Below are 25661 nucleotides of genomic sequence, written 5' to 3'. Positions count from 1 at the left end.
TCTGAGTGTGTGCTGGGGGAGGTGGCGGAGGCAAAAGGGCTGCTGCAACCTTTGGTCTTTGGCATAAGACGCCTTCCAGCTCCATCTAATAAACATATATGAAAAAAAAACGAGCATGATGCTAAAAAGAAAAGCGTCCCACAGCTGGTCCTCGAGCACTGGCCCATCGGCTGCTGCCTGAGTGCATGCTTTCCCAACCTGACCCTGCTCCTAATCACTACACCCTGGGATTACAGAGTCTTTCCTTTTAGGTGAATCTTAACAAGCCATACTGGGATTGGATGTATCATTTGAGTTGTCCTGTGCAAACGAGCTCACCTCCTCCATCAGGCATGACCTAACAGTCCAATGTAGGCAAGGAGCATTCGCCTTCGGGCTTCATTCACATTGCTGTGATTGAATCAACATCCTGTACGGTACTAACTAGGGTTCAGATTCACTGTTGCCCTATTAGTTGAGAAAACTCCCTTGAAAAAAATCAAAAAATGAACAATGCAATGTAAGTCTTTAGGACAGTCCCCTCACTCACTCATATCCAGCAAGATTAGAATACATGCAGGCGGTGTCAGTCTTTTTACCCGTTGATGGCTGCCTTAAAGTTCTTATGGTTGGTGGTACTTTCTTAAGTTTTGTTGCATTGGACTATGAAATACATGGTCCTCTTCTTTGCTCTGCCTCGCTTAGAAAATACTTCAAAGCGAGGTATACGAATCAAGAACATGTCATGTCTGTCATTATGAGTGGCGGAGTGGTGGGGGGGAATGGGAGGGACTGGGCAGGTCGGGGGGAGTCTCAGTGAACATTTTTTTTATTTTATTTTTTAAGCTTACATGTGGGGAAACTCACTCAGCTCTCCCTCCGTCCTCTTCCTGTTCCAAGGCTCCCAGCCAATCACGATGCTACTGTCACCAGCAACAGCAGCATCCTGATTGGTCTGAGTGGCCTGCTTCACCACTCAGACTGGAAGTGGGAACCTGGGGATGTTCTCCACTCAGCTGTGCAATACAGCTGGGTAGAGAACATGCAAAGTGGGGATAACTGTCTGGCCAGCCCAATCAGACATGCGCATTTTATAGTGCAAATACCCCTCCTCTGGCCTCCTCCCTCCAGCGCAGTCCAGCCGCGCCCCACCCCTTCTCGCAGGAAAAATAAAATGATAATAACTTAGCATTATTATCATTTTATTTTTCCTTTCCCCACAATCCAGTGAGGCGCGACGCTCCACCGCCTTAGTGGAGGAGCCGCCCCTGTATCCAGCACTGTTTTTGGCAGTGTTTGTGCATTGGGTTTCTTCTGTATAGTAGTCCTGTTTGGCCCCTCTTCTGTCAGAAACCGTCAACCTCAGTGAGGACTGTGATGGGAAACGTGCTACAGAATGCATTTCTGGCAAGAAATTACTTACTGGATTGTCCTGCAATTTTTCTTTTTTTTTCTTTTATTTTTTCCTAATAAACTCAACATTTTCTAGCCCATACAAGATCATGTGTGAGCTTTTTTGCCTTCCTGTTGGAGCACAAGGGGCACTTGGACTGAGGTAGCAAACGGAGGCTATTACTCTCATAATAATGGGTGGTTAGTGCCTTCTTATGCAGTGTGGGGGCTGATGATTTGTGGGAGTTTATTTGATTCTGCAGAGTCATTCACCTTTGTATTATACCTTTGAGAAAAGTCTAGTGAGTCTTGTGAAAAATCCAGTCATTCCCCTAAAACTATGGTTTTTCGCATTGCCGTCAATGTGTGTTATGAAAGGGGCTGTTGGTGTGTGTGTGTGTGTGTGTGTGTGTGTGTGTGTGTCTGTCTCCTTGTACTATAGGAGTGGATTCCTCCTCTAGGACACTTTGGTTGCAGCTCAGGATGAAGGTCCCCTTCAAATCACCTTGCACTGGTGGCCACTTATCAGTCTGGGCATTTTGAGAGTGTACTCTATCCTGGATGTTTGCATGCTATGATGAACTGGCTGCAGTCTGCCTAAGTTACTCTGGCACCAGATCAGTCCAGCAACATCAACGCCTTCGTGTTGATGTTAGGCCATATGACAACCCAAACATTTTGTACTAGTTCCTCCCTTTAGTGGAGAGAATCTGACTTACTTTGAAGAACTGGCTTTATATTTTTTGAAGCTGGCACACCTCATTGGTGCTGGCTGCTACCCACAAGTGCCCTCAGTTTCAGGTAGCTACAGGCCTAACAGATGACTTCATATGAATCTGTGCAGCTCCATCTAAAAGGAAAATGGACCTGTTTTGAACCCAATTACACAACACCCCTACATGTCAGAATTTGTCCAGCTTGTCTATGCCAAACCAGTTGACTTGTGGGCTGTTTGGTTATAGCCACACGTCCCGCACTTTGGCTCATGCTCATTAGCTGCTGTTTTTAGAGGCCCATGTTACAGGGGAAACTAAGTCAAAGGGCAGCTCTGTCATAGTAGCATAGGTACATTGTAGCAGCCTTTTTGACTGAACTGACTTTGAGGCACCTGGAAGTAGTCGCCAAGGGTACCCATGACAATCTTAAATATATAGGCCCTCATCAGTTGCTATATATATATAAATAATTGGAGTATTTCAGTCTTAGAAGTTGTCATGATAACCTATGTTTTTACTTTAGCTGTACTATCATTCCAACATGTGCAGAAAGACCTATTTTTTGTATATAATTGCTTTGATCTGACACGTTTGTATTGTGTATGATTTCTTTGTCATAATGTATTTAAGTTTCAAACCTAGTATTGAGCCTTCATTGCCCTGTCAAGCTACTGTTGGAGAGTCGGAAGAAAACAGGGTATTACTTATCCAGCTGAAGTGTAATATTATCGTTTCCCCTGAAACATCATTGGTTAGTTGCAGTAATACTGAGTGTCAATTTGAGTGTCACAGGAACCAATAAAAGGCTTCACTCTTTTCCTCCCCCACGGCAAGTAGATGCATACTAGAAGAGCTAAGTTGAGAAGATCTGACAATGTACCAGTTGTTTATTCCTCCATGAGACAGACTAAAAGCTTTGGTGAGTTCAAAAAGGTATTGGTTGCATCTATGGCACAAGTCTGAAAAGTTCACCACACGTATTAACACACTTCAAGACGATTATTTTCAACCCCCAAAAAATGGCAGATGATCAGAAACTGTGATGCCTCACTCACTTGTTTAACACAGCTTCATCCACCATGAGGCGCTAGCGAGTTGTTGAAATCTGTGAATGTTGAAAAAAAGAGGCTGAGGAGAAAGTTAATAACATCCCAGTCAGTCAGGAAAATCTCATTGTTTCCTTTTTTTCTTAAAATATATGCATACTTTTTAGACCTGTTTAACCAATGTATATATTACTTCCGATTAAATGTGTGTGCGCCCATATATATATATATATATATATATATATATATATATAAATATAAGTGTGTGTGTGTGTGTGTGTGTATATATATTTATTTTTTTGTGTGTGTGTGTGTATATGTTCTATGCCTAACATGTTTATAGGTCATTACATAGTTTCTGTATGTTGTTTGATTAGATGCTTATGAGTTTATTTATCTATCACAATAGGTAAATATTATCCATTACTATTGAAATATTGAGTAAAAGATAAAAAAGTTATAAAACATACACAAATAAATTACCTTCAAATACTGCAACACTCTAAAGTTTGTTTATACAACTCTAAATCTCAATATATTATAATCCTTACACATATATTCCCTTTCTATGTACTCATATATATGTATTTATTACTTTAGTCCTACTGTACAAGCGAAAGAAATCACTCTGCCCAATGCACTACTCTCTCACCCTGTACCTCTCTCAATCCATTCTCTATCTCCAGTCTCTGACTCATCCCAAACCTCATTCTACAACCTGTGATCTCCAAAATAACCCCTCCTAGACCATTCCCTCCTCTATCCCTCCTGGCACACCCCATACCTCAGTTAACAACTATGATCTCCAAAACAAGCCTACTAAATTGATCTCCCTAATCCCTTTCTACAGACTCTTCCCTCCTCCTTCTCTCCTTTTACTCATCCCAAACCTCATTTTACAACAGTGATGTCCCAATTAAGTTTCTAGATTCTTCCCTCTTCTAGCCCTCCATTATTCTATTCAATCCAACTAACAGACTCACATGTCCACCACTTGAATTAACTCTTATTTCCCTGCACCAATACTATACTCATATTTACCTATACTAATCCACCACTAATATTTTTGGGTTCCAGAGTAGCGTGCTTATCACCGAGAAGTGCTTCGACGCCTTGTCCAGGGAATTAAGCACTATATAAATACAATTACAATTAACTAACGAGATTCTTCATCCATATCAAGAAGGAGCAATCTCATTAAAATTGCTAAACTCCTCCCAAAGAGTACTGAGTAGAGAGCCCACTTCCTTCCATATCTTAACTTTGAAACCTTTCTTTTTGTCACTAGCATTCATCCCTCTCCTCTTTCTCAGACCTTTACTGCCCCGTAAAGAAGTACATCAGAAGCACTCTAAATCTAGCTACCCCTTCCTTGGGTGAGGCGAAAAAGAAAGTCGGCTGATGTAGCTATGCATAGTAACATGAGTGTAGGAAGTTGGCTCTGTATGTGCTATTTCAAAGTAAGGAATAGCATGCACAGAGTCCAAGGGTTCCCCTTAGAGGTAAAATAGTGGTAAAAAGAGATAATACTAATGCTCTATTTTGTGGTAGTGTGGTCGAGCAGTAGGCTTATCCAAGGAGTAGTGTTAAGCATTTGTTGTACATACACATAGACAATAAATGAGGTACACACACTCAGAGACAAATCCAGCCAATAGGTTTTTATATAGAAAAATATATTTTCTTAGTTTATTTTAAGAACCACAGGTTCAAATTCTACATGTAATAGCTCATTCGAAAGGTATTGCAGGTAAGTACTTTAGGAACTTCAAATCATAAAAATTGCATGTATACTTTTCAAGTTATTCACAAATAGCTGTTTTAAAAGTGGACACTTAGTGCAATTTTCACAGTTCCTAGGGGAGGTAAGTATTTGTTAGGTTAACCAGGTAAGTAAGACACTTACAGGGTTCAGTTCTTGGTCCAAGGTAGCCCACCGTTGGGGGTTCAGAGCAACCCCAAAGTCACCACACCAGCAGCTCAGGGCCGGTCAGGTGCAGAGTTCAAAGTGGTGCCCAAAACACATAGGCTAGAATGGAGAGAAGGGGGTGCCCCGGTTCCGGTCTGCTTGCAGGTAAGTACCCGCGTCTTCGGAGGGCAGACCAGGGGGGTTTTGTAGGGCACCGGGGGGGACACAAGTCCACACAGAAATTTCACCCTCAGCAGCGCGGGGGCGGCCGGGTGCAGTGTAGGAACAGGCGTCGGGTTCGCAATGTTAGTCTATGAGAGATCTCGGGATCTCTTCAGCGCTGCAGGCAGGCAAGGGGGGGATTCCTCGGGGAAACCTCCACTTGGGTGAGGGAGAGGGACTCCTGGGGGTCACTTCTCCAGTGAAAGTCCGGTCCTTCAGGTCCTGGGGGCTGCGGGTGCAGGGTCTCTCCCAGGCGTCGGGACTTTAGGTTCAAAGAGTCGCGGTCAGGGGAAGCCTCGGGATTCCCTCTGCAGGCGGCGCTGTGGGGACTCAGGGGGGACAGGTTTTTGTACTCACAGTCTTAGAGTAGTCCTGGGGTCCCTCCTGAGGTGTTGGATCGCCACCAGCCGCGTCGGGGTCGCCGGGTGCAGTGTTGCAAGTCTCACGCTTCTTGCGGGGAGCTTGCAGGGTTCTTTAAAGCTGCTGGAAACAAAGTTGCAGCTTTTCTTGGAGCAGGTCCGCTGTCCTCGGGAGTTTCTTGTCTTTTCGAAGCAGGGGCAGTCCTCAGAGGATGTCGAGGTCGCTGGTCCCTTTGGAAGGCGTCGCTGGAGCAGGATCTTTGGAAGGCAGGAGACAGGCCGGTGAGTTTCTGGAGCCAAGGCAGTTGTCGTCTTCTGGTCTTCCTCTGCAGGGGTTTTTCAGCTAGGCAGTCCTTCTTCTTGTAGTTGCAGGAATCTAATTTTCTAGGGTTCAGGGTAGCCCTTAAATACTAAATTTAAGGGCGTGTTTAGGTCTGGGGGGTTAGTAGCCAATGGCTACTAGCCCTGAGGGTGGGTACACCCTCTTTGTGCCTCCTCCCAAGGGGAGGGGGTCACAATCCTAACCCTATTGGGGGAATCCTCCATCTGCAAGATGGAGGATTTCTAAAAGTTAGAGTCACTTCAGCTCAGGACACCTTAGGGGCTGTCCTGACTGGCCAGTGACTCCTCCTTGTTGCTTTCTTTGTTCCCTCCAGCCTTGCCGCCAAAAGTGGGGGCCGTGGCCGGAGGGGGCGGGCAACTCCACTAAGCTGGAGTGCCCTGCTGGGCTGTGACAAAGGGGTGAGCCTTTGAGGCTCACCGCCAGGTGTCACAGCTCCTGCCTGGGGGAGGTGTTAGCATCTCCACCCAGTGCAGGCTTTGTTACTGGCCTCAGAGTGACAAAGGCACTCTCCCCATGGGGCCAGCAACATGTCTCTGGTGTGGCAGGCTGCTGGAACTAGTCAGCCTACACAGACAGTCGGTTAAGTTTCAGGGGGCACCTCTAAGGTGCCCTCTGTGGTGTATTTTGCAATAAAATGTACACTGGCATCAGTGTGCATTTATTGTGCTGAGAAGTTTGATACCAAACTTCCCAGTTTTCAGTGTAGCCATTATGGTGCTGTGGAGTTCGTGTTTGACAAACTCCCAGACCATATACTCTTATGGCTACCCTGCACTTACAATGTCTAAGGTTTTGTTTAGACACTGTAGGGGTACCATGCTCATGCACTGGTACCCTCACCTATGGTATAGTGCACCCTGCCTTAGGGCTGTAAGGCCTGCTAGAGGGGTGTCTTACCTATACTGCATAGGCAGTGAGAGGCTGGCATGGCACCCTGAGGGGAGTGCCATGTCGACTTACTCGTTTTGTCCTCACTAGCACACACAAGCTGGCAAGCAGTGTGTCTGTGCTGAGTGAGAGGTCTCCAGGGTGGCATAAGACATGCTGCAGCCCTTAGAGACCTTCCTTGGCATCAGGGCCCTTGGTACTAGAAGTACCAGTTACAAGGGACTTATCTGAATGCCAGGGTGTGCCAATTGTGGATACAATGGTACATTTTAGGTGAAGGAACACTGGTGCTGGGGCCTGGTTAGCAGGGTCCCAGCACTTTTCTCAGTCAAGTCAGCATCAGTATCAGGCAAAAAGTGGGGGGTAACTGCAACAGGGAGCCATTTCTTTACAATGAGGATATAACATACTTTGCCTGTGCTTTGTAGGACCGACAGCCTTATTAGAAAACTCCTCTGTGTTTGAAAAGGTGATGACTGATCTTTCCTAGAAACTGTACAAAAAGCATCTTCGTTTGTAGCCTGCACTGGTGCCTCTTTTTCCAACGTATTTCAAGAAAAAGTTCTTGGTATCACTAACCCCAAAGTCCCCGCAATCTGCTCTTCCATCTCCCAGTCAAGGTACCAAGCTTGGTATCTATTGTGATGTGAGCCACTTCTCTCATAAAGCGGTGTTATTGTGTCTGAGAGAGTGGAAACCCAATGCCTGTTGTGTACAGAGTGAACACAACAGGCTACATTGGACATTCCTTGATTTAAAACGTGGGGCACCGAAGAGCTATTTTGTTTTCTACTGACTCATCATGTCACACAATGTTTATTAATGTCAACTTTGAGCAAAGTGTAGGTCCACTTGTGGGTAGGTTTCAGATTTGCCAATTCAGTTTAACATGGGTGCGGTAAAAGTTATCCATTTAGTGTTGTGTGCTGACTAAAGTACTTTTAAGCTTGAACACGCTCCACGCAGATTTAATTTTTCATGTATTTCTCCTTTTTCCACATGTTCATCTCTCTAGTCCTTCAGTATAGTGCCATAGCTCTGAAATAATATATAAGTGATAGTAAAGGCCTGATTCAGAAATGTTTTAAGTATGTCATTTTAACCTTTTCTACATCTGCAGGTGACATTGTTGGTCTTTATGAAGCCAGTGGAGGAAAGGAGCCGCTTGCTACAGGAATTGTGACAAGAGTTACTCAGAAATCTCTAACTGCTGCTTTTGATGAGACCCACGATGGTGCACTCAGTGTGGACCGTGAGAATGCCTACTGCCTGCTGAAGTTAGCAAATGATGTCACCTACAAGAGGATAAAACAGTAGGTGTTGTTTTTGCGTTGTTGCTTTTTATGTGGTCTTCTAAATCCACTTAACGCTGTCAGGGCTTGTTGTTTGACTCATCGTGTGTTAAGATGCATTTTCGGTTTCCTGTCCATTCCCTTTAAGGTATTCAAATAGCCACGTATATTGATGCTCGGGCTTGTTCCCAAACAGGTGCCTGATCTTTAGCGTCACTATAGAAGTGTGTAGCAACTTCTGATTTCATATATAAGATTCAGCCACATTGTGTCAGGAACGGTGCGGTTTTTAATTGTAATAGCCTATCATCTTCTCAGTAGGAAAGCAGAAATCTTTGCACTGTAGTTCTCTCTTTAGAGCCTCTTACAACGTTGTACCAGTGACTTTCAGTAGTCAGCTTTGTTTTATCGAGTTTGAGTTATTGTTGAACATATTTCTGTGACCATTACTTTTTCCAGCTTTGATGCGGGTGTGATCGATGTGCTTTTTGAATCAGGTCTGAGGGCAAGCCTGACTCTAGCCAGTTGCAAGTCCACGTCGTTCTTATTTTTAACCTTCTCTCACCTTATAAACCTTGCGGACAGTGAGTGACCCTTTATTGGTAACGTGTGTTGCCTTTTGCAGGGCTTTGAACCTATTGAGCCAATACCATTCTGGGCCAGCAGTGAATCTGATTGATGTGCTTTTCGGCCAGTCGGAACCAAGTCCCCCAACTGATGCAAGTAAGTGTTTCTTATTATAATTCGTGGCCGACTGACTGATAGCAATTATAATGCAGCCACCACCGACTGGTTCTCGGGCAGCTGGCATGGAAAAGTAATTGACTCATCTGAACAAAGCCCAAGTTTACATTTTAGTTCATTGAAGTTAAATAATGTAATTCCTGTCCTTCCATCGTATTCTTTTAGTTTTTTGTTAGTCTAGCACGAGTTGATTTTTGTTAGTGCAGCAAGAGCTAAGTCTGTAATAAACTATAATTTAACTGGCTCCATTCTGTTGTCTTTTGCAGGAGGGAGGCACACTGTGCCATACCCTCTTCCGCAGCAATGTTACCCAAAATCGCTAAAAAGTGACTGTCATTGAAAAGATTAGGTATTTTTCTATCATGGAAATACCTATTTAATTTAATGTTTTTATCACACAGCTGAAGATAAATCCTTTTCCACTGACTTCGAGCTCTATAACTAAATGTGCTGCTCCTTTCACCTGCCCATTTCATGATTACAAAAAGTAGTCATTTGGGGCAGTCACATATATTTCTGATTAGTGTGGTTTAATTATCTTTTTATTATGGAAGCAAGACCAACCTATTCTATAAATGAAGGTAGACATTTCCTGTTCAGTTAGAATGAAGATTTGAGCATTTCTGTTTATCTGGAAAGATATTTTTTTTAATGGCTGACAATGCTTATTGAAAAGTATTCCATACTGGCATCATAATCATTGTGTCACGCCAGTGATGTCATGCTCAGACAGACAAGGCTGGAAAATGTGCGGCAGAGATGTGGATAGGCTTCGTATACGTTTATGGTAACAATAAAACCATGCTATACAGGCATGAGCTAGGATAAAAAATGGCAGTGTATTCCTCTTTGCATTAAGAGCATTTATTGTGCCGACAGCTATGGTTTAGATGTCAAGAGTGAATGTTTCACAACCGGTCACCCTGAGTCAGGTCAAAGACGTTACATAACACTTTATTTTTTTTTGTTTTAAGAAGATGCACATCCACCAGTCAAAAGTGAACAGAAGTGTGTGATGTTTCTTGTAGCGGAGAAGTGAGTGCACCTAGAAGTGTGGTGCACTCGTGAGTGATCAAGGCTATTTTTGACTCAAGAACGGTGGTTCCCAACCTGTGGTCCAGGGATCCCTGAGGGTCCGGGAAGCCTCCTCAGGGTGTCTGCGACTGCCTAGGAAATTAAGTATTAACAGATTAGGACCCCAGCTTGCATTAATGACTCAGTAGGGGGTCTCCGGATTCCAATAGTGATTCAGTGGGGGTGCCCGGGTTCCAGTAAGGATAAAGTGGGAGTCCACAGATGTCAAAAGGTTGGGAACCACTGCTCTAGAAAATTAGATGCACACTAACCAGAGAACATGATGCTCTTGGTTGAGTGCTGAGTCAAAAGCGAGGCCACAGTAGGCTATGAATACCTGTCGGGGAAATGTGCAGGAAAGTGGTGCTGAATAAAGCAATGTTGATATACATGCTTGAAGTACGTAGATCACTCACTAGTAAAAAATTTCAGAGTGCATGATCCTCATTGCCAAGTCCATGGCACTTTTCTTGTCGTTGCTGAATTTTGAGTATTTAAAAAAACGCTGTATATGTGTGCAAGGCATTGTAAACAGCTCAACTGGAAGCTGCAGCCCTAAGTTGGCAGGTCTCATTTCCCCCACTTCTGCAATCTGGTCATGAATCCAGTTGCAAGGGATCAACACTGGTTTTGACACCAAGAAATAAAAAATTTGCAACACAATTGCCTTTCTTCTCGCGTCCAATAATCAGCTAAAGAATAATTTGCTGCCAGTCAATCAATTTACCAAAAATCGAGAGGATCCACAAGAATAATAAAGCAAACACAGAAGACAGTCTATCACCTTAACCATATGAAGAGGAAACAAATGAGGATGGAAGGTGAGAATTAGCACTTGAGTCTGCCTACAATTAGGATTTCAAATAATGCATGCTTCTGTCAACAGTCATCTGACAAGGAGATTATTTGCTGGAACTGCAATTATTCTAGCATACTGGGTTTTATGCTCACTTAAAGTGAGCAGTAGCAGCCATATGTATGACTATAGTTTAAGCAGGACATGAGGAGTTGGCCTGATTGAAGTCCCTAAAGTACATGAAAAGTGATGTATAGAATGCTCAAATTAATCTAAATCGCTGGTAATTTATTGAGGCCACATCACAGTCCATTATTTTGCACATCATGCCACCTAAGTTTGGACCCACCCAAATGCAAATCAGTCTCGACCCTGCTTCAGTGGGAATAGTCCAGCTCGAACTGCCAAGCTAGGTCCTCCCTGAACCAGAACACAAGCAATCCAGGACTGGTTTCGCCCTAGTTAGGGCTTATCAGCCAGGTATAGCTTGGTTCCAGCGACACAGTGTGCACAGGACCTACACCTGGGCATACCCGGAGATTAATTTAAGCTTTCCATCCATCAGTTTTTTGTATACTTTTGCTTGTCGCTGTAAGTGAGTTACGTGCACACGGTCCCTGGAATGGCTGCAAACATCTGAGGAACTTTTGATTGCTTCACGCCGCCCTCCCATCCAATTGTTTTTCATTCTCTGTACTAATTCAAAGAGAGCACATCTATGTGGAAATCCGACATAGCTCTGCTCCGAATAGAAGCACACAATATCCCCAAAACGATTTAGACTAATTTGACTCATCAGTGAGGTATATAGTTTGAGTCCTTTAACACAGCATCTAGGGAACTACTTTTAAGTCTTAGGCTCATGCTTTAAATAAAGAGTGCTTTGTCCAAAATGTTATTTAATTAAATTTTTCACTATGTAGTTAGAGCCAGCTGCATTTGGGTCAGGTGCAGAACTGTGATGGTTGGTATAATGGGATGCTCGTGTTATGCCCCACCAGTACAGCAGAGGATGCTCTTAGCATCTTCCAGCTACAGAAGTAACAAGCATTAGCAAAAACAAAAACCCTGACTGTAATATGCCAACACAAGTAAACACAAGTGCTCACAAACACTGTTTATATTCATTTTTTATACATCACATTAAGCCTTCCTTAGCCAGCGCCGGTAGAAAAGTATTGCTCGCTGTATAAAATGCTCATAGAAGATAAGGAACTGAAAGTGACAAGCAGTTTCATAATTGTGTATACTTTTCAGATATAAAATAACCCATCATACATTCCAGTGGAGGCACTTCCTGGAAAGTAGAATGATAAACTAAATGACCTGTAGGGGCGTGGCCAAGATGGCGATCGGAGCAGCAGCATAAACCGCAGCTCCGTCGCCCAGCCCGAACAATTATCCTGCTATTAAATATCTAGCCCCCACTGGGGCAGGGCGAGGAAGCCGTTTGGGGGACCCCATCCAGCGGTACCACCGTTCAACCAGCGCTCTCGGAGATGCTCCATTTCCGGAGCTACGGAACAAAGTAAGCGCACCGCCGCGATCGGCGCCTGACCCGTGGGCCGCCTAGCCCAGCCGTTCGGGAGCCGCGCTCACCGGAACCGGCGCTGGGTCTCAGCCGCCGCTAAACCAAGGTAAGGGCTCGCCGCTGCGTCCCCGTCGTGTGCGCCGGGGCGGCCCTCTGATCTCCGGGGAAGCCGCTCGGCGTGCACAGGGCCAGCCGAGCCCTCCCGCAGGCGTCTTCATTCCGTGTAGCGCAGCGCTGGAGCGCGCGCATATCAGAACAGCCAAAAATCCTGCGATCACCCAATAGACACCTGCGCTCTGTTTCGGAACTCTGCCGCATATTTGTACAAGCTGTAATTTAATTCAGATGCTATCGGCAGCGCAGGAGGCGGCCTGGGGTGTGGAAAACAATGGCATAATTGAGCACCCGTAGTACCGACAGTCACCATTTTGGTTGCCTAGGATCTTGCGAAGCTCAAACGTCTGAGGCTCAGCAACATTATTTCAGCTGGCAAAACAAACCAAACTGCACAATTATCCCCCTTAAACGTATTGCATATCGGGGGCAATGGCTGGTAACAGTTAAACAAGTACACTACCTCAAGCCTCACTGCGCCCCCTTAGGGCACCAAATATGCGAGTACTGGCAAAGTTAATGCAATAGGCGCAAGCAAGAGGCAGTAAGATCAGTACAAACTGTGGACACATCCTTTTGGAATACTAATAGCGCAAACCAAAATATAAGGGGTGCTTCCCAGTGAAACTCGCCGGCTCGCAGCCCCGTAAAGTGTTAAACACTCCTTCGTAACAATCCTAAATATTCAGCACAAATAACGCCTCCATCCGATATAGAAACGCCATATCTACGCCTCTTCCACAACGCTGTATCCGAATCTGGCCGACTCCCTCAACTGCACCCTCCTCAAGCAGCTGGTCAACGTCTACAATTGTTCCCTTGTCGCTCAACCACTAGCCGCGTACTCCGGTCCCCCGGCTCGCCACAATACTTGATCTGACAAGCTTGTGCCGCTGTGGCCCCGATTGTAACACTAAATACATAGCCACTGCTGCAATTTTCAAATGATGAAGCCAAAAACCACTTGTGCATCCTCCACCAAAATGGATCTTACTACAACTCCCCATCCGGAAGTGCACGCCAGTGCGCAATCTACATTACAGAAGCTGGAACTAACTTTACAATCACACACTTCACAATTCGAAAAAATCCTGCAAGCCATCCTAGACACGAAGTCCACCTTGGAAGCCAAAATAGGCTCTGTAACAGAGGACCTCAATATCCTCCGCACCGATCAACACGCTCTAGCGGATAGAGTATCCGAACTCGAAAAAGACACGGCGCCCCTACCAGGCGCTATGGAAGACCTGCAACTACAGCTATCGCAACTATCAACAGAAGTTGATTTCTTAAAGCGCAGAACAGAAGATGCAGAAGGCAGGTCTCGGCGCAACAACATTCGCCTGGTCGGTTTTCCGGAACGTGCTGAGGGCTTAAGCGCAGAACTGTTTATCGAAAAATGGCTTATAGACACAATTCTCAAGAACAACATCCCGAAGTTCTTCTCAGTAGAAAGAGCACACAGAATTCCAGGCAGACCCCCAGCACCAGGTTCACAACCACGCCCTCTTATAATAAGACTCCTTAATTATCGTGACAGAGACCTTATCCTCCAACTATTCCGCAAATCAAGCCCAGTGTGCTACGAAAACGCCATGATAACAGCTTATCCTGATTTCACGGCAGAAGTGCAAAAAAAACGCAACTCCTTCTACAGTGTTAAGGCATGCCTTCGCAGACATGATGTCAAATATGCACTGATGTTCCCAGCCAGACTTCGAGTACAGGATGAATCTCGCTCCTTCTTCTTCACCACCCCGGAAGATGCCTGGACCTGGCTACACGCCAAAGGCCTAGCTGATCCGTCGGATGCAAGCACTCAAATTGACAACAGAGCTCTCTCCACGAGATACCGTAAGCAACGTAGGAGACAGGGAGCCAGACCCTCACCTGAGCAGGTGGAATCCGAGCGCTCCCGTCTCCTCCGTACAACATCTAGCTTTGTCAATGCTCCCTCCGCCGCCTCACCATCGCAAACGGAAATCGAACAGGAACTAGTCTTACACTCCGACTCAGCTGACTCCATATGCGGTCCTCTTCTCACACCACGCACAGCAGACGACATCTGAAGAATGTTTAGCCTAGTACACTTGTAGCCCAAAAACAGCATCGCAGCTTTTTCGAAGCTTCTACAGGGGGTCTAGCAGTCCATGGACTTCCCCCGGTCGTCACACTTCGCCTCTTAAAACATGCGGAACCCGGGCAGGGTAAAACAATATCTTTGCACTAATGCCAACTGGCACCCCCCTGCTCCATATGGACAATTACCCCACACCGGATTTTTCCGGTATTGTTTTTTATATGTTACCAGTTCATTTGTTATATGTTGTTTCAGCGTGCACCTTTATATTCAGAGCATGGAGTTATAAGAGAAGGGCCAAATACGAAAACAGCAGTGAACATATAAGGGCCGCCAATAGCAGCAACAAAAACACTGCCCACAGCTTATTTCTTGCTCGCCGACCAGCTACAGCGACTGAGTCCCATAATAATGCCAACACCGGGTCGCCAGATAAGAGCAACCCCGTTCATATAATACACACAAAACTACTATGGCTACTCATAGACACCAGGGAACCCTAAAATACAAAACACTCACTTGGAACGTTAAGGGTATGGCAAATCCTCGGAAACGTCAAAAGGTTCACGCCTTTCTCATAAGGCATCAAATACATATAGCATTCCTACAGGAGACCCATTTCACCAAACTTATCCTAGACACCACACGTCCAAAATGGAAGGGGCAATTACACGCTACCACTACCTCATCCTTTGCTCGAGGAGTAGCAATCTGGATAGCACCAAATGTCCCGTTCACATCCTCCCGCACGCAATGTGACCCAAACGGCAGATATGTAATACTGGAAGGTACCCTAGACGGGTCCCCATTAGTCCTGGTTGCACTATACTCCCCAAATTCGAACCAGCGCGACTTCTTATCCACGCTCACTACAGGCAACTTCAGCGACCCCACATTGGAAAGCATATGGGGAGGAGACTTTAATAGCGTCCTAGACACACACATGGATCGCTCATTCCCTCCTCTCAATGCAGCCCCCGCCAAACGTGCTTCAGAATCCCTAGCACAATGGGCATTAAATAATAGACTAAGCGATATATGGAGGGTGCATCACCCCACTCAGCGCGAGTACTCTTACTACTCCCCAGTCCATAAATTACACACTAGGATAGATTTTTTCTTTGTATCCACTACTGTCAATCACAAAATATGCTTATCCGAATATTTAGCACGCACAATATCAGATCATAACCCATTATTCCTAACGTTGACATGGGGACACATACAAACTCGGATACCAACATGGCGCTTGCAACCAGTAGCCCTCCTAGATCCTCCTTTTCAAAAAGACCTCTCCAAAAGCTTAATCGATTACTTTCTATCAAACAAAAATACAACCTCTTCCCGTGCTATAGAATGGGACGCTCATAAAGTGGTGATAAGGGGTCAGTGCTTATCGGCTACAGTGGGGATCAGAAAGATACTCATTAAGGAATTACAAGACTTAGAAATAAAGCTCCGCAACGCAGAAAATGCAAATGAGAACAGCGAACCCGCATTAGCAACACTACATCTGCTTAGGGCTTCTCACAAGGAGACGGATAACAGACTGAGTAAGCACGATTATAGACACTACAGGGCAAGACAACACGCCGAAGGCGATAGATCTGGCATCCTTAGCTTGGTTGACTCGGCAACCATCACAACCAATACCCATTGGCGCAATACGCCTAAATCCGGACACAATCGTTAATACCCAAGCAGGCATAAATGATGCCTTCTCCACATATTACCAGACCCTATATTCGCCTCCTCCACCACCTCCAGAGCAATATATTATCCACACACTAAGCCTGATCCCCCAAAATCAACTTATCCTTGACAACACCGCCATCCTAGACGGCCCCATTACTATTGATGAGTTGCGCCTGGCATTATCACAAATAGCATGCAAAAAAACGCCTGGCTCAGACGGTCTACCGATAGAATACTACAAGTCCCATGCTTCCCTCTTATTACACCCATTAACAGAAGTATTTAACGAAGCACACCATAAATTACAATTGCCAGACTCAATGTGTGAAGCATTGATAGTCGTCCTCCCAAAATCAGGCCGCGACCCCCTAGATGTTACATCATACAGACCGCTCTCCTTGCTGAACACAGACTGCAAACTATTAGGTAAAATACTCGCAAACCGACTCCTCCCTTATTTATCGTCTTTGATACACCATGATCAATCAGGCTTTATCCCTGATAGAAGCACTTTCCTGAACATTAGAAGACTCTTACATATAATACACAGTAATACAAACTCGGCAGCAGTGGCCCTATCTTTAGATATAGAAAAAGCATTTGATACACTTAGTTGGAACTATCTGCTACACACTCTTAAAGCGTTCGGATTTGGCGCCGGTTTTATTAACTGGATCAGGACGCTCTATTCCAGGCCCACTGCCCGTGTTAAAAACGGACGTGTTATCTCTGAAGCATTCCCAATAGGCAGAGGTACTAGACAGGGCTGCCCATTATCCCCATTGCTGTTCGCTATTGCTATGGAGCCACTAGCGATTAAACTACGGAGCGTCACACACATATGGGGTATACCAGAGGCTAACACCCACCATGTCGTATCTATGTACGCAGATGACACCTTAATATACCTGCGCGACCATTCAGCCTACATGGCTGAGGCCCTGCAGTTGTTGGACTCCTTCGCTGTCGCCTCTGGACTACACGTCAACTGGTCCAAATCAAGCATATTCCCCATTTCTCCGTCCCCGGTAGCTCACCATACAGGGAGTGCAGAATTATTAGGCAAGTTGTATTTTTGAGGATTAATTTTATTATTGAACAACAACCATGTTCTCAATGAACCCAAAAAACTCATTAATATCAAAGCTGAATATTTTTGGAAGTAGTTTTTAGTTTGTTTTTAGTTTTAGCTATGTTAGGGGGATATCTGTGTGTGCAGGTGACTATTACTGTGCATAATTATTAGGCAACTCAACAAAAAAAAATATATACCCATTTCAATTATTTATTATTACCAGTGAAACCAATATAACATCTCAACATTCACAAATATACATTTCTGACATTCAAAAACAAAACAAAAAAAAATCAGTGACCAATATAGCCACCTTTCTTTGCAAGGACACTCAAAAGCCTGCCATCCATGGATTCTGTCAGTGTTTTGATCTGTTCACCATCAACATTGCGTGCAGCAGCAACCACAGCCTCCCAGACACTGTTCAGAGAGGTGTACTGTTTTCCCTCCTTGTAATTCTCACATTTGATGATGGACCACAGGTTCTCAATGGGGTTCAGATCAGGTGAACAAGGAGGCCATGTCATTAGATTTCCTTCTTTTATACCCTTTCTTGCCAGCCACACTGTGGAGTACTTGGACGCGTGTGATGGAGCATTGTCCTGCATGAAAATCATGTTTTTCTTGAAGGATGCAGACTTCTTCCTGTACCACTGCTTGAAGAAGGTGTCTTCCAGGAACTGGCAGTAGGACTGGGAGTTGAGCTTGACTCCATCCTCAACCTGAAAAGGCCCCACAAGCTCATCTTTGATGATACCAGCCCAAACCAGTACTCCACCTCCACCTTGCTGGCGTCTGAGTCGGACTGGAGCTCTCTGCCCTTTACCAATCCAGCCACCGGCCCATCCATCTGGCCCATCAAGACTCACTCTCATTTCATCAGTCCATAAAACCTTAGAAAAATCAGTCTTGAGATATTTCTTGGCCCAGTCTTGACGTTTCAGCTTGTGTGTCTTGTTCAGTGGTGGTCGTCTTTCAGCCTTTCTTACCTTGGCCATGTCTCTGAGTATTGCACACCTTGTGCTTTTGGGCACTCCAGTGATGTTGCAGCTCTGAAATATGGCCAAACTGGTGGCAAGTGGCATCGTGGCAGCTGCACGCTTGACTTTTCTCAGTTCATGGGCAGTTATTTTGCGCCTTGGTTTTTCCACACGCTTCTTGCGACCCTGTTGACTATTTTGAATGAAACGCTTGATTGTTCGATGATCACGCTTCAGAAGCTTTGCAATTTTAAGAGTGCTGCATCCCTCTGCAAGATATCTCACTATTTTTGACTTTTCTGAGCCTGTCAAGTCCTTCTTTTGACCCATTTTGCCAAAGGAAAGGAAGTTGCCTAATAATTATGCACACCTGATATAGGGTGTTGATGTCATTAGACCACACCCCTTCTCATTACAGAGATGCACATCACCTAATATGCTTAATTGGTAGTAGGCTTTCGAGCCTATACAGCTTGGAGTAAGACAACATGCATAAAGAGGATGATGTGGTCAAAATACTCATTTGCCTAATAATTCTGCACTCCCTGTATGTCGCTACCACAATACAAACTGCCCTGGTCACATATAACCTTTAAATATCTGGGTGTGCAAATCTATCACTCTATCACGGATCTAAAAGAGGGAAACATAGATAGAATTCTCAGCTCCGTTCGCGGATCAATCCCCTTCTGGAGCTCACTCCCCCTATCCCCAATGGGCCGTGTGGCAATAGCCAAAATGCTTATCCTCCCAAGGTTTCTGTATTACTTTACGGCTCTGCCGCTGTGTTTGCCGCGTTCCTTTTTTAATAAACTGCAATCAATACTAACGGATCTACTCTGGGGTAAGGACAGGCGTAGAGTTGCGCTGTTAATAACGCAACATCCGCAGGAGCTGGGCAGATTGGGAATGCCTAACTTCGAAAGATATTATGCAGCCGCCCAATTATCATGGCTGTCTACATGGGTAGGTGACACCCCGTCAGCCGAAAGCAAGATGTTACAGACACATATACCATCACGGAGGCTGCTACTTTCGATACTAACTAACATCCCCCATACGTCCCCAAGACTAATATTGCTAGAGGCAGCTCGATTCTGCTGGCGCAGATATGTCCAAACTAAGTCCACGTCTTTTCCCTATTCGCCTTTGCTCCCATTATTTCAACTCCCGGATACCCAACACTTATCAACACACCATGATACACGCAAAATGTACACGCTCCAAATGGGTGATTTATACTCCTGTTCCGTTTTGCGTACTTTCGCTGAACTGGTAACTGCAGGTATTATGCAAAACGGGGCCTTCCTAACATTTAATGCCATAAAGCTATTGCTTAACAAGATCTGGGGCGCAGGAGACTCGGAACCTCCTGAGGCTTCGCTGCTCACCACAATACTAACTATTGGCAGCTCAAAGAGCATTATCACCACATTATATAAAGTATTGCTTGAAGCAATATGCACAACACTACCGAACGCAAAAGCAAGATGGGACGCTGTCCTTCCCACCCCACTATCACAGAAGACTTGGATCACTGCTCTCACAACAATCAAATCAGTATCCCGCAATCCTCGCCTACGATATACTCAATTTAACTATCTCCATCAATCATACTTATCTCCAGCCCGTATCCAAAAAATCTACCCCCATACAACACCAACATGCCCTAGATGCGCTACACCAGCAGCCGACTTCTACCACATGGTTTGGAACTGTCATTCCATAAACCTGGCCTGGCAGCGCGTGACGGAGGTAACAGCAGAGATCTCATCCCACACCTTAGTGTCCACTCCCGATTCCTGCTTACTCGGCATAAGGCACCGTACTAAAGCACACAAACATACGCACAGGTTCATCGACCTGGCTTTCGTGGTGTATAAACGCTTGATAGCAATACATTGGAAAGCTCCACAAGCCCCTTCCCATGCGTCATGGTTGCGAGACTTACACAGCCGATCGCAGGCTGAAGCCCAGACACTTCACTTGCTACAACACAGAGGTCTCATCTTAGCTGGCCCGGAGATTTGGGACACATTTGTGGTTGCAATGGAGGCCAGAGACGACTTGTATCCTCCATGAACAGGTCTCGTCCCACTGCACACCACAGCCTGAGTTAACACTATTGAAGCTGGAATCGCATAGTAGCAACTTTGACTTGCTTTTAAACACATTCATTACTACTATCCTCCCTTCCCCTCGGAAGTTACTTCTAACCTGTGCCCAATCACTCATCACACGCTTGCACAAGCCTATAATATACAATCACGACAAGTAAAATAGTCCTGCCCTTGAACCCGTCGACACTGTAGTCACCCCTCACACTTCCACAGAGTTTACTATATTAGTTACAGATATCGTCAGTATTTGGCCAACCCTCGTAAGCTGCAAGCGGCCCTCATAACAGCTTGCTTGTTAAACATCACTGCACTCTCCTTATACAATGCCCTTAACTCTCTCGCATTATCAAGTTAAGTTGTTAAAGTTTATTCCTCCCGATGTTCCCCTTTCTCCCCCCCCTTTTTTTTTTTTTTTTTTCTTTTTCTCCATCTCCCTTCACCCCTTCTCTCCTTTTTGCACCTTTTGTAATGGCAATGCTGTGTAAAAATTATACAATCCTGTAAAAGTATTGCAAAATAACATACAGCTATTGTATCGATGTGTGCTGTTTGCGTTCAATAAACAGATTTAAAAAAACAAAAAACTAAATGACCTGTAACTTCTAGTGAGATAGTAATCTTCTGTGCGAAGCCAAAGTCCATTCCAAGTTTATTTTTAAAGCATTGACAAGAATACATCTTGTAGACAGTCACACTGTCAAAGGAGGCCTAAAATCCAAACTTACTGGTAGATTATTAGATTTTTTTTTTATTTCCGTGGACTGTGTTTTGTTGTGCAAAGTCCTTCTGTCAATCTCTACTGGATCGTGCTTGTGTGGGGGGTGTACTTCTGTGTTGCTGCCATCATACAGGTTTGATCCACACCACCCAAACTCTGCATGTCCCAGGATATGCACTATGCTAACTAAAGGAACCTGCTGGGGCAAGACCAGTAAAAGTCTGTTCATAACCCATAACATCAAGAGCCACTTCATTCCCGGGAAGGCTCATGCAACATAGAAGAGGAGCCTGCTTTTTACTACATTTGGGCTTTGCTGCTATCTGTGAGCCCCTAGTGACTATTTAAGTTTTATGATTGCACTGTTAAACATCTGACTCATTTGCTTTCATACTCAATCTATTTATGATCTGTTCTCAGAGCCTTTGGAGTTTCATAACAAATCCCTGGATGACTCTCAAAAGGAGGCGGTTTCATTTTCTCTTTGCCAGCGAGAGCTTGCTATAGTCCATGGTCCTCCCGGTACTGGTAAAACAACAACAGTGGTGGAAATAATTACTCAAGCTGTGAAACAAGGGTTGAAGGTGAGCAGCATGCAGGAATGTTATTAATCAATTCATCTTTGAGTTATGCTTTTATATGTTATCCATATATTCTGCTGCCTTTAATGCTCCTCTCCCGTTATGGTTAGAATTGTTAGAAGTCATAAGGAGTGTACCAGTACACCACATATGCCGTCCTCACTGAAACATGGATGAACTCCTCATCAGAACACGACATCGCCATAGCCATCCCAGAAGGTTACAAAATCCCCCGTAGAGACCGCACCAACAAATATGTAGGAGGTATCGCCATAATACACAAAAACACTATCAAAATTTCCAACGACACCCTAGACTACGCAGAATACCCACACTTTCAAATACACATCAACGCCAACACCACCCTTAGAGGAACCCTCATCTACAGACCACCAGGACCCTGCCCCCCATTCTGTGACACCTTCGCCGATACCATCAGCTCCCACGCCCTCACCTCTACATACTCCTTGTTGACCTCAACTTTCACCTGGAAAGCACCCACGACTGCAGCTCCACAGCCCTGCTGGACAACCTCACGAACCTCGGCATCAAGCAACTGGTCACCTCACCCACCCACTCATCGGGACACACGCTAGACGCCATCTTCACCTCCAGCAGCCACATCACCTTCACTCACACCGCCGAACTCCACTGGACTGACCAACACTGCGTCCACTTCTCCTTCATGAAACCCACCGCCCACCACCACCAACACACTATACCCTACCGCAAGTGGGTACAAGATCTCCAAAGAACACCTGATCTCCAACCTCGCACAAGCTCCACCTCCCATCACCAACGACCCCAACACCGCCGCCCACAACCTCACACAATGGCTAGAAACCTGCGCAGACTCCCTCGCCCCTTTGAAAACAAACAACAACACCCGCACCATCAAGACCGCCCCCTGGTTCACCACAGAATTCCAGTCTTCCAAACGAGAATGCTAAAAAATAGAGAGAGCCTGGCGCCAAGAACCCTCAATGAGCAACTTCTCCGCCCTTAAAACAGCCATGCGCAAACACCACCAACTTATCCAGACCACCAAACGGTCCTTCTACAAAGAACGCGTAGACAACAACACACACAACAGCAAGGAACTCTTTGCCATCATCAAAGAACTCACCAAACCAAATCCTGCACCATCGACCCTCCACACTCCCAAGACCTCTGCAACTCCCTCTCCAACTACTTCCACCGCAAAATAGCAGACATACACGACCGTTTCACATCATCAGCACCCACCATCACCACCACCGACACAACCAACACCACAACACCCTGCAGCACCAACTGACTAAACACCTGGACCCCCACCAACGATGAAGAAATTGGCAAAACCATGAACTCCATCCACTCAGGCTCCCCAACAGACCCTTGCCCCCACCATATTTTCAGCAAAGCCAGCCAAATCATCGCTCCCCATCTCCGTGCTGTCATCAACAGTTCCTTCGACACCGCAACCTTCCCAGATATTTGGAAGCACGCTGAAGTCAACACTCTTCTAAAAAAAAAAACAAAGCAGATCCGGAAGACCTCACAAACTACCGACCCATTTCTCTTCTCCCCTTCCCCGCAAAGGTCGCTGAGAAGATAGTAAACGCACAACTGTCTCGCTTCCTAAAAGAAAACAACATACTCAATGCCTCCCAGTCTGTGTTCCGCAAGAACCACAGCACTGAGACCGCCCTCATCGCCTGCACAGACGACATCAGGACCAGAGTGGACAAGGAGAGACCGTCACCCTCATCCTCCTAGACCTCTCTGCAGCTTTTGACACTGTATGCCACCAAATGCTTCGCGCATGCCATTTCGATGCCGGAATTCGCCACAAGGCCCTGGACTGGCTCACCTACTTCCTCTCCGAAAGAACCCAAAGTGTTCGCCTCCCTCCTTTCCGGTCTACAGCCACCAAGATCATCTGTGAGGTCCCCCAAGGATCCTCCCTCAGCCGCACCCTATTCAACATCTACATGGCTGCTCTCGCCAGCATCCTCAGCCCCCATGGCATCAACATAATTTCATATGCTGACGACACCCAGCTCATCATCTCCCTCACCAGGACCCAGCCACCGCCAAGATTAACCTGCACGCCGTACTCCTTGACATTGCCAAATGGATGGCAACAAGCCACCTCAAATTGAACTCAAACAAAACAGAGATCATCATCTTCGGCCCCAACAAGACAGCATGGAACGACTCCTGGTGGCCCAACACCAACCACCCATGCACACAACCTTGGCATCGTACTGGACTCATCTCTCTCCATGACCCAGCAAATCAACGCCATATCATCCTCCTACTTCAACACCCTTTGCATGCTACGCAAGACTTTCAAATGTATTCCTTTAGAAACAAGAAGAACAGTCGCCCACGCCCTCACTAGCAGCAGACTGGACTAAGGCAACGCCCTCTACGCAGGGACCACAGCCAAGCTTCAAAGAAAACTCCAGCGAATCCAGAACGCAGCCGCACGTCTAATCCTCAGCCTCCCTCGCCACGGACACATATCCACCCACCTCAGATCCCTACACTGGTTTCTCATCAACAAAAGGATAATTTTCAAAGTCCTCGTCCACGCTCACAAAGCCCTCCACAACACTGGACCGGCCTACCTCAACGAATGAGTAAACTTCCACATACCAACTCGACCGCTCCGCTCCGCCGACCTCGCCCTTGCTACAGTCCCCCGCATCCAACGCACCACCTCTGGTGGCAGATTCTTCTCCCACCTCCACGCCAAGACCTGGAACTCCTCGAGAGATCATCGTGCTGGTCATATGTCCTGGATCCTGCTGATACTGTTAGCAAGTTGTTCCCTACCAGTTTGGTATCCTTGTGGGTTTCCCCTGTGGATTACGTTTTTTAAACCATGTGAACTTGTAGAGTGAGAAAGCATAGCTTCATTTAGCTATATCCATGTGTTAGTCCTTCATTTTGGACTACAAATTTGAAGTTGGAGAGTGTTTAATCCAGCCTGTAAGGGATATCTAAGTTCTTTCATATCTAAGGCAGGTTACAAGATGTACGTATGCCAATTATACTGAATCATAAAGTCCTGATGAAGGTGTATTTATATTTTTCTTCACTCACCGAAACGCGCGTCGGCTTGTAAATTGGCATGTCTTGAACATTGGCATGAAGTGTTTGAAATTGGCAAATTTGAAGCCCTGACCAGGATTGGCTACCATCAGGCCTGTAACACGAGAATTTGAATCAGGAAATTATAACCTAGAATTGGCTGTTATGTTGAATTTTATACAATCCAAACTACAACGCATAATTGTAGCATCAAAGCAGTAACTTTATTGTGCTGTTTAAATATCCTCTCATGTATGAGGCGGTTGTAATTTTGTATGTATACTATTTTGTGATTTTGTTGGTTCTGTGTTATTTGTTTATTTTTGCGTATTTACTGTTATGTTATTTATGTTTTCATATATGTATGTTTCATTTAGGGTAGGGGGTTGTATTATATATTTTTTTGGGGTTGATTCTATGTTGATTATATTATGTGCGAACTGAATGTTTAATTAGCTATAATAAATATCTAAATTGAAATATATTGTATGTTGTATATTTGAATTTAAGATTTCCATTCCTATGTTTGCTATGTTAATGGAGAGTAAACTACGTTATACTCATAGTACTCCCTCCCCACCAACCTACGCAAGACCCAGGACATCCTAACCTTTAGAAAGCACCTTAAAACTTGGCTTTTCGAGCAGTAACCACCCCCACTCCCAGGGCCTTGAGACCTTACTGGGTGAGTGGTGCGCTTAAGAAATTATTTGATTGATTGATTGACTGAATCATTGCTTCATGCAAATGGAACATATCAAGTGCTCTTCACACAGCTAATGTGAGATGAGTATGTCTAACCCTTTTCTGAATTCTTTATCATAGTGGGAACCATTTCAATTCATGTAGGGAGGAACACTAGTGGATATCTTTACGAGTCAATGGGCCTTTGGTTGATCTTGAAATGCCCATGCAATGGCTTTAGG

General features: G+C 45.2%; 1 protein-coding gene across 1 annotated transcript in view; it reads left to right on the top strand.

The window, feature by feature from the left end:
* IGHMBP2 (immunoglobulin mu DNA binding protein 2) overlaps positions 1-25661 on the top strand; it is a 219196-nt gene that overhangs the window by 39630 nt on the left and 153905 nt on the right. The window contains exons 3-5 of the mRNA XM_069223024.1: positions 7975-8167; positions 8772-8869; positions 21494-21657. Of these exons, the coding sequence (XP_069079125.1) occupies positions 7975-8167; positions 8772-8869; positions 21494-21657 (455 nt within the window). The remainder of the gene's footprint in view (positions 1-7974; positions 8168-8771; positions 8870-21493; positions 21658-25661) is intronic.

This window comes from Pleurodeles waltl, chromosome 3_1 (genome assembly GCF_031143425.1).
Source record: "Pleurodeles waltl isolate 20211129_DDA chromosome 3_1, aPleWal1.hap1.20221129, whole genome shotgun sequence".
Lineage (NCBI taxonomy): Eukaryota > Metazoa > Chordata > Amphibia > Caudata > Salamandridae > Pleurodeles > Pleurodeles waltl.
This window is presented reverse-complemented; position numbering and strand designations above follow the sequence as displayed.